The sequence below is a fragment of the Hoplias malabaricus genome, chromosome 12 (assembly GCF_029633855.1).
Source record: "Hoplias malabaricus isolate fHopMal1 chromosome 12, fHopMal1.hap1, whole genome shotgun sequence".
In the NCBI taxonomy this organism is placed as follows: Eukaryota; Metazoa; Chordata; class Actinopteri; order Characiformes; family Erythrinidae; genus Hoplias; species Hoplias malabaricus.
In genome coordinates this window covers 29,854,220-29,873,398 of record NC_089811.1, presented here as the reverse complement: position 1 = coordinate 29,873,398, position 19,179 = coordinate 29,854,220, and the positions used below count along the sequence as shown (strand labels likewise).

Genomic DNA, 19,179 nt, shown 5'->3' with positions numbered 1-19,179 from the left:
AAGTTGTCACAAAGGAGTTTTACAGTTATCTGGGTCCAGGCTTCTTATGAGCAAGCCAAACTTTGCACCAGATGGCAGTTCAACAAAAGCAATTTTTCCTGGGCTTATTTATGTCATACAAACGGCAGAGTATAATTGAGATATCCTAAAGACAACAATATAAAGAAATAATATATTTTTTACACTCTTTATATATCAGAAGATATATTTTGAGTGCAAGAAGCAGTATCATGAGTGAAATAAGCAGTCAACGCCACAACTCTTCTTCTATGAATGCAGGCATATGATAGGGCAGTAAGAAACTGATAGATCCGAAGTGAAAACACAAGCATACATTTTATTAATTGTCCTTTTGAAGCCAATAAGTAATGTAGCTGAGCTATGTAGGTATATGCTTGCAATTACTATCCAACCAATGTAGTTTGGTTTTGTTTTTTGCATGTTCCCCCATCAAAATCAGTGTTTTCTTGGTCAAATATACTGGTTGCACCACTCTAGTATGTGTGTGTTTATCTCTGTTCAGTGCTGTAAATGTCAAGCAGTGTCCTTAATCTTGTCAGATCATTGGTATTGGACTGTGTGGCGTGTTTGAGCTTATCAAGGAGACACGGTTTTCACACCCCTCGCTGTGTCTAAGAAGCCTCCAGGCCCTGTTGGACATGCTGCAGGGACAACAGCCTGAGAGTTTCCAAACGGAACCTCCAGATGTACTGGGTAAGTCTCATTTTCTAACTCAAAAAGCGTACACACACACACACACACACTTTTTGTTAAAAATTATGTGCTTCTTTGTCCCACAGAATCTCTTTTTCACTTACTACTGGAAACTACTGTGCGAAGTACAGGAATGAATGACCCCACTGGTCAGGCTCTGACAGCTCTGTCCTGTGCCTGCCTATTTAGCCTGGTCGTGGCCTGGGGAGACACTGGGAAAACTCTGCAAGCTGTATCTGCCATCCTCACCAACAATGGCAGCCATGCCTGTCAGACCATCCAGGTTAGAGAGCTTGATTAGCTCCTGCTACCATACCTTCCAAACTTAGAAAAAATTGAAAATAATAATAGTAATAATACATTTAATTTATATAATGCTTTTCAAGAACCCAAAGTGCATTACAGAGAAAATACACAAAAATAAGAACATCAAAAAGCAAACCTGATGAAGTAGCCGTCTGTCTTATAATTGGAGGAGATGGTGTATCATGTTGTTGTAACTGTGCTTGTGTTGTGGATACATATTTTTAGGCTGCATTTATGATGGATATGAACTGCACTTTTACTAAGGCAGGCTCCATGAAACGCCACTGTTTTTCGCTGAAATGATCTGTGTCTATCCTCAATGAGACAGGCAGACTCTCAGCTGCATCTCTGTCCCTGGAGCTCAGCAATTGAAATGCTGAAAATGCCAAGGCCCTTATGAAGTTAATCTGCCTGCCAAGATACATCTGCCTATTATATTTCAGTCTCTTTTTAGCCTCTATTACAATATTTTTCCTTTCATGTAGCTGAAGTTGGCTTGATTTTAGGCATCTAAAATCTAAAGGATTTTAGAATGTTTAGGCATGACTGAGTTCTGAGGATATTATCTTTAACTACGCAGAGAGCATCTGATTTGAGCATCTGTAATATGAAAAGTCTTCTTTAAAGTGTGGAGCTAGGCTCTGATGAATTCATAGTTAGAACTTTGCACAAAAGTCTTGTGAAAATGTTCACGAATTGATTGCAGTAGCATCTACACACACCTGTTAAAATGCAAGGTTTTTGTGATGTAAAAAAATCACACCAAATTGTCGTTTCAAATTTATTTCCAATTTTAATGTAAAATAGACTGTACAGTTCAATTGAAAATCAGGGGAACAGTTAAGTTAAGCAAAAATAATACAGTTGCATGTTTGTAGTAGTGTTTAGATTCATTTAGTTACATTTAAACTCATTTTAAACAGTATTCAGTAAACACCTGCCATCTAATTACCATATATTTTTATGTACTATGAAACTCATTGAAGACTGTCATTTTTAAGTAAATATGAAACTTTACCAAGAACTGGATGGCTCTCTAAATTTGATAAAAACACAAGAAGAAGGTCCAGGGGGCTTTCAAGAGCAACATTAAAAGAGTTGCAGAAATGTTGTGTATTAGATGTAACATCTATGTCCCATACTTTTCATTTCTTGGCTGTGATGTACGGTGGCAAGACCAATAACTTTTTTCTTACAAAGAAAAACATCCAAGGTTGACTACAATTTCTAAATACCTACACCAAGTCTGTCAAAGCTTGTCGGTAAATGTGCTAAGGTCTAATGAGACAAAGGTTGAACATTTTGGCCATAATTCCAAAAGGTATATTTGACAGAAAAACAACCCTTCGCATCACCAAAGAACACCAACAAATACCCTCAGTGAAGCATGGTGGCAGCAACATTATTCTTGAGTGATAGTTTCTTCAGATGGAACTGGGACTTTGGTCAAGGTGGGTTATTATTATCAGATCTAAATATCAGTCTTTTAAGACACAAAGACCCAAAGCATAACACCACATCTCAAAAGAAAAGCAAAGTTTGGGAATGGTCCAGCCAGAGCCTAGAACTTATTCCATTGACCTTCTTTGGAGAGACCCGAAGAGGGCTGTGCAAAAAAGATGCCCTCACAGTCTGACAGACTTGGGGCACTTTTTGCCCACTCTTCCTTAGAAGATTGCAAGGAATTTGGTTGATGCCATTTGGCAGTGATTACAGCCTCCAATCTTCCTGGGTCTGATGCTACTGGATTTGGGCATTATCTGCCATTCTTCTTCAGGTCCTCTTTAGCTCTGTCAGGTTAAATGGGGATGGTTTTGAAGACATTTACAGAGTTGAGCCTAAGCCACTTCTTCTGTATGTATAGAATATATTGTACCTTGTTCCATTCAGCCTTGCTTCAATACTGAGCAGTCTCCTTGTCCCAGCCGCTGAAAAACACCTCATAGCATAATGGTGCCACCACCATGCTTTGCTTTAGGGATAGTATTGGGCAGGTATTGAGTAGTGCCAGGTGTCCTCTGGGCACGACACTTAGAATTGAGGCCAAAAAGTCAATCTTGGTTTCATCAGAACTGAGTAAACTTGTAAAACTCTAGGAATCAAGGTGTAGAAACATCTCAGACATGATCATGAGAAAGGTAGAGCCAAATTTCAAGTGTCACAAACATGATCATGAGAAAGGTAGAGCCAAATTTCAAGTGTCATAGCAAAGAGACTGAGTATTTATGTCCACATTATAAGTTAGTTTTTTCTTTATAATATATAATAAAAAAAAATATATTTATTTGTTTGTTTGCACAAGGCCAAGCACAAGTGTGGAAAAATAATAAGGCTGAAGGCTTTCCAATTGCATTGTATATGTCACATTTTAAGATGTAAGAAGCTCTTATTAGATCAATTTGTTTCTCAGATTGTTTACATCACAAACACCTGACATTTTATCAGGGGTCTTTATACTATTTTATACTCATTCTGTTAGGTAAAACTGATTTAAGAAGCCAGATTTAAAAAAAAAATGACATGTATTTTCTGGCTTGAAAATTGTAGACTTGTAAACAAAAAACTGAGACAATTATGATTTGTTTTTGCACACCTTAAATCAATTGACACATTTTTTGACCTCTTCTTCTATAGCTCTTTGATATACTGCAATCAACTTTGCATGGTTGAATCATTTTAAGCCTGGTGTTATCAGTAGACAATGCATGATGATATATCAGACATTCACAAATTAGCATGAAGAACTCATGATGTTAACTATTTTAAGTAAAAAGCTTACATTTCTTTAAGCTTAAATTAAATAATTTGCTGGTGTATTTAGACAAGAGATTTGTAGAATATCATTGAAGTAATATCTTGCTTTAGCTAATGTGGAAAATGGTCATTTAAAGCCTCATTGAGCTCCCATGTTTTTGCTGGACCTCTCAGTGATGTCTCTTACTGAGTCACTGACTGACAGTGACTGATTACCATTGTTAAAACAATGGTGTGCTAGCATCATCCAAGTCAAACTCATTTTCTTCTCAAAAGAGAAAATATACATTTTGCTTGAATCTTTATAGGACTATAAGAATGAATTGGAAAAATTAAGTTAAAATCGGTTTGTCAAGTTAACATCAAGAAGCTCAAAGGTGTTATTTAAGCATTTGGCATGGTACCTTCAGAGTAGGTAGCTTTATCTTGTACTTTTAAACTCTCAATACTACATTTAGCTTATTCTACACATTACTTTGAGAAACTGTAGACATGTGTTTACTAGCTGAAATTTAATGAAGTCTTTGTTGGAGTTAATATCTATGTGTAGCATTGCACCAGACTGAGTGCTTATCCTGAATGTCTGGAACTTAAGTGTCAATAGGAATTATTTTTAAATGATATGTGTAACAGAATGTGTGATTTGTGTGTTGTATATGTGTGATGTGCAGGTCCCAACTATTCTGAATGCCCTTCAAAGAAGTGTGCAGGCCGTGCTTGTAGGGAAGATCCAGATCCAAGACTGGTTTGGGAACGGCATCAAAAGAGCAGCATTGATGAACAAGTGGGTTCTGAAGGAGGTGGGCATTGATGAGGACGAGCGCTGCCTGCTGCAGAGTGATGGATCCTTCCTCTATTTGCTCTGCAAAGATGGCCTCTATAAAATAGGCTCAGGGTACAGCGGCACAGTCAGGGTAAGCATGCCTGTTAATTTATGATGCGTCTCAGGCAAAGAATAACCTGTTTTAGTGTATTTGCTTACCTTATGAAGTAGTGGTGGACTACATATGAAATAATTATTTTGGCGAGAATAAATTAATTGTCTCTGGTTTTGAACTGTTCTGTTGAGTATATTAAGTGTATTATGCTGCTTCTGGGCTGTTGTCATATTTCTGTTTGTAAAGTGCTGTGATTTATTGCTAAAACTGGTCTGTCAAAGAGGATGCCTATGTGTATTCATAGAAGATTAATTATTACAGGGCCATGTGTACAACTCTACATCACGCATCAGAAACCGAAAGGAAAAGAGGTCATGGTTGGGATTTGCTCAGGTAACAGGCTTCTGTTCTAGTTTCCTCAGAGACCAGTATGAGTTCACGTAACATTCAGCTTAGTACTTTATAATGCTCTGTATTCTATTAGTAGTTAAAACATCTCGAAGTAGTATTTTACCTTAAAATTGCAGCTTCAAAATCGCTGTGATGCTTCAATGACATGTAATAGGAAGAATCAAGCCTCACCAATTTGATTTTAGGACAGTGCTGTGAAAGTGAATTACGCTCTGCAACTTTAGGTGGAGCCAGGGCCAAAATCACCTGGTCTTACCCAGGGTTGCTTTAAGAATGTATGTAATTAAAATGGCTAGACTACAATATTTGTCTATTTGAATTTTAAGTCATAGAGTTTCCCCAGAGGAACTATGATGACACAGTTTACAGTACATGATGCTATTGTTTTTCCAATTAGCTAAAAACAAAGCCAAGCACGTCAAGAAGTAACACAGCCACTTCAGCGAAACACAGTCCTCTGCTCTACCTTTGGGGAAACCCCCCACTTTGCCTGTTTTCAGGCTCTTCAACATAATCCTTGAGCAAATGAAACTAAAAAAGCTGAACAATGCACTTTTCTTTAAACAACCAGAACTATTTACAACAGAGTGGATCACCACCGATCATTTTATCAGTTTTGTACTACCAGTTATACTTAAGTTAGACTACTTCTATGAATCGCTGGTTAACCCGTGCCTGAACTGTGTGATATGAGAGGATAGTGAGGGAAGTCTCGCTGTGGGCTTCAGCACTCTGTGTGAAAAGCAGAACTGAGATTTTAAAGCAGATGAGCATGGTAAAAGGATTTTCTGAATGACTTTCTCACCATTTATTTACATATCAGTACTTTGTGTTGAGCTTTGAAAAATATAGAACTATGAAGTCTATAGATTTTTATCGTTATTACGGAGTCATGATTCTTATTTACGTCTAATAGATATATTGTTGGTCAGAAAGTCAGCATGCTGTCAATAAAATCAAAGATGAATTTCCCAAATACAATAAATACTTAAATTCATGTAAATATTTCAGAAATTTCAATTTTTACTTAAACTTGCTTAGATGTCTCAGACCTATGAAATCCAATATAAGTGTGTAAGGTTCTTAGAGCAAAACACTTAGCTAGTGCTTATTTAGTGATTTCAATTAAGGAATATGTTGTGTGCTGTAAAGGGTGCATTTGTTTTGTGCATAAGAACAGTATCTTCCAAATACAACAGTCTGATATATTAAAACTGCTATATGTGTTTGTAGGGCTCCCTACTATATCGGGACATGAACAGTCACAGCATGGCTGCCATCAAGATCAACCCAGAAACACTGGAACAAGAGGGAACTATCACAATGCCTGGTAACATATCTCATACCTGTCATGGAATTAAAATATTTTAAGGGTTTAATTCCGATATGTTGTACATTTGTTTGTAACAATTTTGCGACAGTGCTTCACTATGGATGGGTGATGCTATGCAGGAATGACACTCTGTCCTTGTTTTTATTTTAGGTCTTCAAGCAGATGGGCAAAACATTGTTTTCACTGATGGTGAATATATCAACCAGATAGCAGCCTGCAAAGATGTAAGTAGCCCATGTCAAAAATAATTACATTTTACTTGTAAGTTTTGAACCTGTAAGATTTAATTTAATAAATCTGCTTATACTATGCCTTTTAATTATTGCAGTGCAATATATATCCAGGCAACAGATGTTTTTGGTTTTTGATGGACCCCCTGCTAGGCCGATCTAGAAGAGGCATATGAGCTTACTGACTGACTGACTGCCTCCTAACGTTGATACGTGCTTGCTCGAATAGGAACTGTTAATTCAGCTGTATTTCACAGAGAACTTAAGGTGGCACTACTACAACATCTGTTGATAGTTCAGTTATATTTCACAGTCCAGTTTGTGAAGTAACTTTGGAACTGTTCAGCGGTGACTAGAGGTTCTCTTTTCCCTGGAAAAGTACTCTTTTTGGGACCTAAAAAATGCCTGTCCAAGGGGTCAGAGTTGAGAGCTGAATTGGGACACACAAAATCCGCTTCAGTGCTGTAGGTCCTCCATCCGCCGCGGTGCAGCTCAGTGTTTTACTGGAGCCTCAAACAGAAATGTGTGGAACATTGTTGATGTAATATTTATCATAGTCTCTTCTTTGTTTGGCGAATGTTTCTGTGTCCCAGCCTTTAGTTTTCTACTGTATATTTAACAAACAGAAAGTCATCTTGTCTGTCCCTATAACGACACGAATACACGGACACATTTCAACGTTACTGACTTTCAGACGAGTATGGTACATCTGCACAGCTTTTTGTTTAACTTTAAACGAAAACAGACAAAATCTCCAGATTATTAAACACCAAAACACCAGAGTGAGGTGTTACTCAAAATAAACAAGGCTGTGAATTATTTACAGCACTGTTTTATCAGTCGGACTTATAGAAATGTAAGTCAGTAATAAATATCTAGTTCCTAGCAAGGCCCTGTTCCTTTATCAAATATAGATCACTTGGTTAATAAAATGTTAAGGTGCTTGGTTTTAGAAAGGTTCAAAAACAAGTAATAAACTAATTTTATAGTTTATTACTTGTTATTATTGTAAACAAAGACATTGATATGAAGCAACAAAACTTCTCCAGACCTTCCAATGACAAGGGTGCGTATTTTGGGCTTTCCTGTTTTTGAAATGCCAGAAAAACCTCTGTAACAATGGCTGTATGGCTAATGGTAGTTTGGCAAAACTAGGCTTGCCTAGTTCCTCTTTGCTTTTGTGGTGGGTTTTTTTTTTTCCCTTTTTTCCCTTTTTTTTCCCCCCTCCCCCTTTGGGTGCTATATTGGGGACTCTATCTGGTTTCAGAGTGCAGCGCTAATGTAAAAAGATGGGAAAGATGGATAAATTTATCTTATATACAGCTCCTATCCCTGCCATGAGGAGGAGTCTTACACTCAGAAGCACAGGTGCACACTGAGTGTTTTTGCGTCAGGGGCTTAAAGCATCCCACAGTGTTGCCTAATGAGGAGAAATAAACAGTAAAAACGTCTAGCCACATTAGAATTTTAGTCATAGGGTCTAATGTAAAACTGCTAGCACGTCAGACTGGAATGAGTTTCTCTGCTCTTCTGACTGAATCTAAGAGAGTTATTCATACAGTAATTATATACAAGTGTCAGTAATCGTGTTATTTTACTCGATTTTTGTTTTCAGCATGCAAGAGACTACAAAAACAAGCCACATCTTTTGTCTCATTGTTTTCCCTTTGTTTACAGGGTAAATAATCAGATCCCAGTGTCCTTGCTCTCTGAGAGTGGAGCATTTTTTGGAGGATAATGTTTTATCATGACTATCTGCTTTAAATATTACTCTAGTTTGGCTTCTAGTTAAAGAAATTTTCTTTGTCTGAAAGTGTGAGTGATCAGCAAGAGAGGTTTCCATGATGTAGAGGTTTGTAATAACAGTTTGTGTACTCACTTAGTGCCTTGTATATCAAAAATAATTCTGAGTGAATATAAGGTGAGATATGAGTCAAATTTCCCTGTCGAATAAATGTCTTATTTCTGTCTGTATTTTTATTTTATTATTGTCTTTATTGTGCAGTATTTAGGGAGTATAGTGCTGCTTATGGACACGCTATGGTGACTTGACATCAACTGCAACCCATGGATATAAGAGTGTAGGATATTAATGGGATTACCTCAGTGATATTTTAAAGGGATGAGAGGTTAATAAGCATATGTTTGCAGGGGAAAGTCCTATCTTCTAATTACAAACAGATCATAGCTTGCTGGCAATTTTGCAAATTGCAAAGCATATACTAAATTTGGAAATGCGTGTTTGCATGAATGTTTTGAAATGTTACAGTGGCTTTTAGTTGTGTTGAAAAGTCTTTCCTTAGTTAGAGTTATAGAAACCTGGTTTTGCATGAGTGGAAATTACTTCCCGCCGATGTTGCCAAGATGGCCACAGAGTTGACAGACCTACTTTTAAGTGCTGTTGGTAACATTTATTTTGATCACATGTTTAAGGTGAAATAAAATTTGCAGCACTGTTTTGAAGGGAGTCCAAGGACTAATTTGCTAAGACATTGTGTAACAAGATGATATAGACAATCAGGATCAGACCATGCTGTTCAGACACCTTTGCTAAAACACATGGAGAAAGGGAGGTCTGTTCTCTTCACATTGAAATTAAATATGCATAATGAAGAGTAAACCTCTCATGCTCCTACCACACAACAGTTTGTGACAGGATGCTTTTATCTTTTGGGCCATAAGTGGCAAACGGTGAGCGTGAAGGATATGATTGGGTGGTTATGACAGCCAAAATCAGACCATCTGAAATCATAATAAAAAGGAGATCAAATCAGGAATGAACAGCCATGCTCTGATGTGTATATCTGCATAATAACTTTGACATTCAGGAAAAGGCTTCAGGGCAGCATGTGGCCATTGTCCCAGCGATATAATATGTGAACAAGTGTGGTGCAGAGCGGTATGACATTTATATATTTGCCACCAAGGTATACTGCAGATGGGCTACAGTGTAAAACAGATCGTTAAGTAGCAGAGTAGGTTTAACAATACTAAAATGGGACTGTATCTGTGCACATGTTTGTGTGTCAGTTAGATCAGCCTCTAAGCAGCCAACACGGATATCCTGGGGGGGAGGGGCATTTGTATTTCATATTTGTCAAAGCATGGACAACTCAGAGAAAAGCTTTAGACCTACTATTCACTACAAATTTCAGAGAGCATGATTTAATTAAAAAAAATCATACAGTAACACAATTTTAGCAACCAAATACCATTTAAAATATCAGTGATTAGTGTATATAAAAATACATTTATTAAATTTGTTTAAGTATGAGGAGATATTTTTGAATCTTGGAAGTTTTGTAGTATTTTAGTAATAATAATGTAAGTACCCTGAGGTGGCCAGCACTTTTTTCTAAAGACATTTTTCCTTTTGTTCCATTTCTTTTTCTCAGTTAAAGCTTCCTGACATCTCCTTTCAGGCCCATGGTGGTTTTTACTTCTCACTGTGGAATGGTGGATAGAAACACATGTTTGATCTGAAACATCAGTGGAGTTTGATATTCTCCTGTGTCTGTTTTGGTGGTCTTTTTGTAAAGGGGAAAAGGGCCTTTTATTAAGTCAAATTCTTGAATATAACATTCTCAAAAATACTTCCTTATAATGAATAACAGCTTTTTGCTGAAAATGAAAGAAGGTATTCTATGATTTACGGTACTCTCCCACTCATCTACATGACACATCTCTCACTCACTGTTAATCATATATTGACACATAACAATTAAAAAATAATTTAAGAACTTCATTATCATTTGGTCATATTTGTGCTAGATATGCAAGTGTTGGTGTGTGAAGTTGTCCAGCTTAGCAGCTGTTTGGTGTGTACTAGTCTGCTGCCAGGAAGTATGTGTTTCTCTGCTCCCTACTGAAATCTGAAATCCATACGTTCCCTTTACTGTCATTGTCAAATTGAGAGGCTGGTTGTATACTAATGTTGTCAAAGAATTGAAATCCTCTGCGCTGGAAGTTATTTTAGTTCTTCTCAAGAGCAAGTGTAGAGAAGTCAAAAGAAATTTAGATTTTGTAAATGACATGAATTTTTGGATCATAAGATATTACACTATATATATAAAACATTTCTTCTTAGCCAATTCCCCTCCCTACATGTGTTTTAGACTGTGAAATGAAAGTGGATCACCCAAAGGAAACCCATGAGTATACGGGGGAACACACCAGATTGTCTTATTGATACTGCTGGAGCCAAATTTTTTTCATTTTATTAATATTTAAATATTAACATAAAAATTTTCATTTTTAGATTATTATTCATTTTTGCCTCAATGGAAAACTGCAATGAAAAGAATTTTATCACATTAATTTGCAATACAATTTAGGAGATTTGTTTTTCCCCATTCTTCTGGAAACATGACAATTTAGGGTAATTCCTTTGTCTGACATTATGCAGCAGTTGTGTTGTAGTCTAGTGTTTTTTTTGTTTTGTTTTTTGTTTTTTAAATAAAGCTCACACACGTCCCCTTTTTCACATCACTTTGACCACTAATTGCTATATGGCTCAGAGAACTGAGTGAGAACACAGTGCTAATGGCCTTTTTTATGAAGAGGGAGGGAAAGAAACGAATCTGCTGCACTGATAGTCCTCTGTGGCTCATGCTCTCATCTATTTAGTGGCTCTGGTATACATTATCACTGGTTTAACACATTCACCATGATGTGGACACAGAATGCAGAGTATTCGAGCACAGTGAACAAAAGGCATTTTATATTTATAGCACAATCACTGCCGAACAAGCCTGAAAGGGGTGTACATCCTGGGGAATTTAATTGCCTTATTGTATAAATGTAAACTTATCAGAAAAAAAGCTGAACTGTAACAATGTTTTGACGCAGGATGGCTTTGTGGTGCGGATCTACACAACTAGCACGGACCCAGCCTTGCAGCAGGAGCTGCAGCTCAAACTGGCTAGAAAGTGTCTCCATGCATGTGGCATCTCCCTCTTTGACTTGGAAAAAGACCTTCATATCATTAGTAAGTTAGCTTTTTCCTACAGTTTTTAAATGCCCAACAAATTGGTGTGTGTGTGTTTAAAAATATATATAAATAAATAAATGTATACAGCTAAGTTTGGAGTATTGATACCTGCTGATGCAACTGTCTATGATTATGTGCTCAGGCACAGGTTTTGATGAAGAAGCAGCACTGCTTGGAGCTGGCAGGGAGTTTGCTTTGATGAAAACAGCTTCTGGGAAGGTACACTTCTACGTCATTTTGCTTTTTTTTACGTTTGACATTAGTCAGACGTGAACTAGACACTTAATTCTTACGTGAAATAAACTTAGTGTACATAATAGGAAAAAGACAACTGAAGAAGAAAGGATTGTCAATATTTACTTTATGTTGTGTTTTCAAATAGTGTTGGGCTGTATCCACATTTTCCATATCGTCATACCTCTCAAAATATTAACACGGTATACAGTATTACCGTGTGGTGGGGGTTGCACTACCGGGCAGCATAAGCCTCATATCTGTGAGTGTGGGTTTTATCTGTGAATGGAGGGTTTTCAGCGCTGTGCAGTTCAGCTCAGCACAGCCATACAGTGCACACTGACACACGTGTTGACAATAAAACAAAATAATAAAAATTCTGAAAGAGAATATTTCAATGACCACTACGAGAGGAACAAACAAGTTAGATAAGAAGCGGAATAAGACAGGTTCTGCACTGTTTAGACCAGCTAATAGGCCCTTATGGTTTGGCACAACACATGAGATGATTATCCAGCAAACTGTGGCTCAGACACACATATTTAGAGGATAAAGCCTCATACCTGTGACCATAATAAATTTGTGTCAAGTGTCTACTGAGTGTGTTGTCTGTTTCCAGGTTTTTTTTTGTTTGTTTGTTTTTTGTTTTTTTTTTTTGTTTTCTTTCATTCTTTCTTTCTTTTAACTTGGCGCTAAACTCTCAACTGTGGTGGGCCACTGGGCCTGTATTTTTCCCCCCATCCTGTTATCAGAGTGTGACATCACCACTCAGTGAGCTCCCAGAGCACCCACTCCCTGTGGTTCTCTTAAATTCACATAAATGAACTCTTTAGTCTTGTACTAAGTACAGAACAGAAATTTGACACATCACACACACACGTCACAAATACCACCGTCATTTTGAGATGCTTTCCACATTTTTAAACACTGCAGTATATTGAATTACTGTTATAAATCCTAGCCCTAGTATAAAACCTTAAATAAATAATAAACCTTAATAAATCTCATACTCTCTTGATACTTACTGTGAACTGAAGCATCACAATTTATAAAAGTGGGATGGGATATACCCGTTTTAGCATTACAGTGACATAAAACACTTGTTTATTCAAATGTCATTCAAATTGTCCTCTAAATATCCTGCATATGTGGTGCTCAGTAAATAAATCTTACATTGTCATCACAATCATATTCTTTTCAACAGGGCAAGCATGAAGCCCAGGCTTCTCTGTTCCCCCAAAGCTTCCACTAGCTCTTCCTGGGCATCTCCAGGTTTTCTCAGGCCAGCAAGGAGGTATAATCCCTCCAGCATATCCTGGGTTGACCCTGGGGCCTCCTTACAGCTGGCTATGTGTGGTATACCTCCAGTGGAGGCATTCTTATCAAATGCCCAAACCACCTCATCTGGCTCCTCTCAACTTAAAGAAACAGCAGTTATGCTCTGTGTTCCTCCCTAATTGCTGAGCTCCCAGATCACGAAGACTATGCTAGGCAACCTACCTGAGGGAACTAATTTTGGCCGCTTGTGTCTGCAATCTTGTTCTTTTGGTCATTACACAAATCTCATGACTATAAGCAAGCTCTCCATATGAACAAAGCAAATACATGGCATGTAATATATTTTCCCCAGTAAAACTATTTGTTAGTGTTAAAGGATGTAATTATTGGAATATCTGTAAAGGTGTCTCATGTTCAGATGTTTGAACACTACTGTGATTAAGCTAAGTTGGTCTATTCTCTCATGATTGGTCATATAGGGTGACTTTTCCTGCACAGTTTACAAATGACTTTTTGACTTTTTGTAACTTGTGAAGGAGTGTAGGAGAATACCGCTTCTTACCCTTACCCCTTGTTTTCACGGGAGTGTTGCAAAAGTGTATGACACTCTTGTAGGTGAGCCCAAGAGAAAAAATACCAAAGTTTACCTAGTGTTACTTTAATTCTTTAGTCTACAAAATTATACAGGATATTTATGCTTTGATACATTTAAAACTATATATATTTAAAAAGCATTTCCCTCTCCCCCTATCCCCGTTTATAGATCTACTACACTGGCAAGTACCAGAGCTTAGGGATCAAGCAGGGTGGCCCATCGGCTGGAAAGTGGGTGGAGTTGCCTGTCACTAAATCGCCAAAGATCGTGCAATTTTCTGTGGGACATGATGGCTCACATGCACTCTTAGTGGCCGAAGATGGCAGTGTATTCTTCACTGGCTCTGCCAGTAAGGGAGAAGATGGAGAATCAAGTAAGGCTTTGATATACACCCATCAGCCATAACATTTATTACCACCACCTTGTTTCTACACTCACTTATGTTGTACTTCAATGATTATAGATTGTAAATTATTTGATGTTCTTTTTATACTTTGCTTGTTTGCTCATACGGTTATGGTTAATCAATGTCTGTTTCATCATTTGGGAAATAGTGGAATATTTATCTATTGAAGAAAATTATTATTATTATTATTATTATTATTATTATTATTATTATTATTATTTTTATTTAAATGGGTTTCATGTTTCAATATGTTCACAACTAGTGGAGCCTTGCCTAATCCAGATCATGTTCAGTCTCATCGGCCTCTTTTACACTTTTTAGCCTTTCTCATTCTCAGCTCTCTGCAGCTTTACTTTCTTTACTTTACTTTATATTCGTTTCCTAGTTATTTTCTTAAACATATATATTGTATTGGGACAACAAAACATCTGTGAAATTCCTAAAACAAATCTGTTCTTCAGCAAAGAGTCGTAGACAGCCAAAGCCCTACAAGCCGAAGAAGATGATCAAGTTGGAAACAAAGACTGCTGTATACACAGCTTGCAACAATGGAAGCAGCAGCATAGTAACCAAGGACGGAGAGCTCTACATGTTTGGCAAAGATGCCATTTACAGTGACAGCACCTGTAAGTGTCTTCACAGCATGACTGATATTTTGCTATCTATAGCAATGTATTCATTGCTGCACATTGTAGAATCTCCTTTAATGACTGCTTTTTAGATCATTAGTTATGCTTTACTGGGATCAGTGGTTGCTTCTAGTTGTCAAGTCTGATTTGATATAGATCTGTGATTGATCTTGAAGGTGCCATCATCTTAAATTCATAAACAATTTTAAAGGGGCCTATATAATTACACATAAGCTGATATTGGTGTTTCAGTATGTTTGCAGAATCAGATCTTGTGGATATAATCTTGTGGAAAATCGATTAAAGGTTTTTTCTTTTTTCTCATCTTTCCTTCAGGCCAGGTATCAGACCTTAAGGGGCACTTTGTAACTCAGGTGGCCATGGGGAAGGCCCACACCTGTGTACTAACAAAGAGTGGCGAGGTGTGGACATTTGGAGTGAACAACAAAGGCCAGTGTGGCAGAGACACAGGAGCCATGAGTCAGGCAGGAAAAGGTAAGAATCATTCATAAATGGAGTGCTTTAGTATGGAGCCATACTGGTACCGAAATGAAAATGCATTTTTTAAAATATCAATGCAATCCTAAGTTTGAATTTAAATATACCACTCATACATGCTAATTTGAGCTGAAAAATACAATCCTAATTAATTTATTCCATTTGCAGTCTGGTATTCTTCAATTTGCACAAGAATATTAATAGCAAAATTAAAATGCAGTAAACAAAATAGCAATGTAATCCTCATTTGCAATTTCATAGATTCAGTTTTCATATATTTGAATTTTTTTTTCAATATTTTTATTTAAATGAAAAAGAAAAACATTTCATGTGATCATACAACTGTAAAAATTATGAAAATGTTATTCACCTAATATGCATTTGCACACAAGTGACAATGTGTTTAAATTTAATTTTCAAACTACCTTCACATTAGAAAGATGACAGAATGCTAAAGTTAAAGGAGAAGCAGCACATCTCTGCTTTTCATTTACATTATCACCCCTGTTGCACCCATTCTGTGGCACACTACTTTCTATGTAGTACTCTCACCATTTCCAGTGGGACAACACTGGGCTGTTTTTTAAGGATAATAATAATTATAAAAAAAACTCTTGATTGTATTTTCAAAACAACTTTAGAATTACTTGGGACTGCATCAAGTGTATATTTTTGTAATCTGTTAATTAGTGCAATATGATTTTGACTCACCTGCAAAAGAATAATTCAATTCTTAGTAAATAATTAAAACACAAGATATGAAACCTTGTGTTAAAAATATTGGCATTACATTTAAATCAGATTCACCAAAATATATAAATAAATATATAATATATCTTTAGTGAAAACATGCATCATCAACAGGAAGACTGACTAGAGTGTGTGAGTGTGTGAGTGTGTGTGCGTGTGAGAGAGACTAGTCAGTCTTCCTGTTGATTAAACTTAATCGAAAGAACCTGAGAAATGACTTAGCTTTTCACCTTTTTGAGTTTCTGTTGCTGTAGCATGTTTTCACTAAGATGCTACCTTATAACAGTTATACTGCTGTGCCAAATGAACTCAAATTGTTGTTTGAAATGATATTGAAGTGAATTGCTATATGTATGCCCTGTTTGGATTTTGCACCAGCTAATTTTATATCTGTGCATGTGTATTTTACAATTTCCAAACAAACTATGTAAATAAGTTGTTCAAAATTCATAAAATTCTTTATCCTATATCAGGATTTGCCAATATTTAGGTTTCATCAGTTTTCTTTATTATGTGGATTAGTTGTTGCAGCCTTAACGTACATGTTCTTGTATTGCAGCTTTTGGTGTGGAGAACATGGCCACAGCAATGGATGAGGACTTAGAAGATGAGTTAGAGGAGAAAGAGGAGAAATCTATGATGTGCCAGCCAGGCATGCACAAATGGAAGCTGGACCAGTGCATGGTGTGCACCGTGTGTGGAGACTGCACCGGCTATGGTGCCAGCTGTGTGAGCAGTGGAAGACCTGACAGAGTGCCGGGAGGGTGAGTAACACATCCCACGCTAGTTTGTACTTCATGAACGTGCTAATGTCCATAGACATGCACAGTGTATATGTTCAAGTTTGTTAATGTACTACTGTGTGTATATCTTCATCAGAATCTGTGGCTGTGGCTCCGGAGAATCTGGCTGCTCCTCATGTGGCTGCTGTAAGGCGTGTGCTCGTGAACTGGATGGTCAGGAGGCCAGGCAAAGAGGAATCTTTGATGCTGTGAAGGAAATGATACCACTAGATCTGCTGTTAGGTACAACTGATGATCCTGCCTCCAAAACTGGTTATAATTTGATTATACATTGCCATCTCTAACATGTTGTTGTTTTGTTTATCACTTCAAGGCAAGCAGTAGTTGTTTTTATAGTAGTCATTGTTTGCTTCATATCATTGTGCGTGTTTGTGTGTGTGCATGTTCATGTCCACTGACTTCTATCGCTTTTCCATGCTCATCATTCACTCTGCACATGTTGTCTCTCATTTGCCCCCTTCTTTGGCCCTGCCCATGCTGGTCCGTTTTTATTTTAGCTGTTCCTGTCCCTCCCCCTCCAGGCGTCAATATAGAGGAACATATCCAAATCCGACAGGAAGAGAAGAGGCAGCGAATCAATCGCCGCCACAGGCTGGAAGATGGCAGAGGTAAGATGCATTGCATAAAGTGACCAAAACCTGAAGTGCAAATCTAGGCTACAGCTTAATTATAAGATTTGGTTTACATCTGGTTATTTTCTGGAGTGTCAGGTTTACATTTAGATGTTGTTGCAGAATGTAGCTTTGAAATAATTGAAATGGATATAAATCTCGTCAGTCAAACACCCTTAGCACACATATCGATTACGTTTTATGCAGATGTTATACAAATGTAAATGCATGATTCTCTCCAAGCCAAGACAGTGTCTTTCTTAATATTGCACCCCACTCTGCTGTTCTGCATTTGAGGGAAAAAATAGTCTTACTGGATTGCCACCAGTAAGCATAAGCATCACTACTCTTTCAGGTCAACATTTGGCGTAATTTGATTTGTTGAGTAGATTTTACTGAACCCAGCTTCTTTATTTTGCTTCATTGTTATTCACCTATTTGCTACAATGAGGTCCAGGAATATGTTGAAAGTGAATAAAATGAATGGTTGCATGTAAGGAAATTCATATATTTAAGCAAGAAAATATTAATCTAGCTGGAATACCACCTGCAGCTAAACACAACGCACCTTTATAAGTTGCTCTACATTAGAGCGTCTTCTAAATGCCATAAATGTAAAATGTAGGAAATAATACTGTACTCCAAAGTTTTGATTTTCTACATTTTACATTTATGGCATTTAGCAGGTGCTCTTATGTAGATCAACTTACAAATTGTGTAAAATAGCTCGCATGTTATGTGGCATGTAGAATTCAGAAATGTAATCTGACTAAACAGACATGCATATAATTTGCCATGTTTAAATAAAGGTTGTTAACATTTAATCATGTTACAATCATAAGGCTCCAGATAAAATTATATGAAATAACCAGGTGTAAATTAGGTCTGTTTTCAGTGCTTGGGGCTTTGTGGATGCATTGAATCATGCCATTGATTCTCATTGATAGCATGACCTTTTTCATGCAGTTAATAGGCTTGTGGGGTCTTGAAATATACTGTCTGATTGCACTGCATAGCTATCATTGCGTGGAGGTATTCGTAAGGATGTCAGACAGCATTTTTGGGTTATTGAACTACATAAATTTCAAAATAAAAAAAATGTTATAAGAGAGTATTATTTTTACTTCTGTTTTAAAGGATTATTCACATCTGTGGTTTCTTATACAGTATTTATGGTTATTATTATATGCAAAGTTTTATCATGCACATCCTAAATAATAGTTGAATCTCGATTCAGCCAAATTAGTTATTTTAAATGAGCAGTGCTCCACAAAGCTAACTTTGCATCTTCCATCATGTGCTTGCGTTCTTTCGTGAATGGATTGGTTTTGTACAGATGCTTCTCTTGCTGGTTTATTTTGTGATTGGCCATGTGTTGTATATGTAATTTTTTCATTTTTGACATGCTTTGCCCATGCATGTGAAAGTTTCTTTCTCCCCCTCATAGGCCCCCTTGTATTCCCTGGCCCCCTTTTTATGAACCAGCGTGAGCAGGCCCTAGCCAGACTAAGACCCCTTCAAGCCTTTAAACTAATGCGGGACAAACTCAAAGGTACTATGGTCTTCACTATAGACTCCACTTGGAGCTTAGCTGCCCCTCCTTTGCCCTCACCAGGCACTATTCCTCTCTTCACTACTCTTCTCTTCACCTTACTTCACTTCACTTCTCTTCACTGTGCTTGTACACTGTTGTAGTAGAGACAAACGTTCATATTTTGTATTCTGAATATTTTAAATATTCATTAATGTAGTAAAATTA

At 37.1% G+C, this 19,179-nt stretch overlaps 1 protein-coding gene across 12 annotated transcripts in view; it reads left to right on the top strand.

The window, feature by feature from the left end:
• Nucleotides 1-19,179, top strand: part of mycbp2 (MYC binding protein 2) — an 81,796-nt gene that overhangs the window by 24,908 nt on the left and 37,709 nt on the right. For 7 of the 12 annotated variants that reach the window (XM_066686829.1, XM_066686825.1, XM_066686822.1 and 4 more), the window contains exons 4-18: nucleotides 561-714; nucleotides 801-997; nucleotides 4,446-4,688; nucleotides 4,974-5,045; nucleotides 6,297-6,393; nucleotides 6,547-6,620; nucleotides 11,475-11,613; nucleotides 11,759-11,835; nucleotides 13,892-14,096; nucleotides 14,591-14,755; nucleotides 15,095-15,253; nucleotides 16,566-16,770; nucleotides 16,886-17,031; nucleotides 17,307-17,417; nucleotides 18,868-18,972. In XM_066686829.1, coding sequence (XP_066542926.1) covers nucleotides 561-714; nucleotides 801-997; nucleotides 4,446-4,688; nucleotides 4,974-5,045; nucleotides 6,297-6,393; nucleotides 6,547-6,620; nucleotides 11,475-11,613; nucleotides 11,759-11,835; nucleotides 13,892-14,096; nucleotides 14,591-14,755; nucleotides 15,095-15,253; nucleotides 16,566-16,770; nucleotides 16,886-17,031; nucleotides 17,307-17,417; nucleotides 18,868-18,972 — 2,149 coding nt within the window. The remainder of the gene's footprint in view (nucleotides 1-560; nucleotides 715-800; nucleotides 998-4,445; nucleotides 4,689-4,973; nucleotides 5,046-6,296; nucleotides 6,394-6,546; nucleotides 6,621-11,474; nucleotides 11,614-11,758; nucleotides 11,836-13,891; nucleotides 14,097-14,590; nucleotides 14,756-15,094; nucleotides 15,254-16,565; nucleotides 16,771-16,885; nucleotides 17,032-17,306; nucleotides 17,418-18,867; nucleotides 18,973-19,179) is intronic. The other 5 variants (XM_066686819.1, XM_066686821.1, XM_066686826.1 and 2 more) reach the window with 4 other exon arrangements.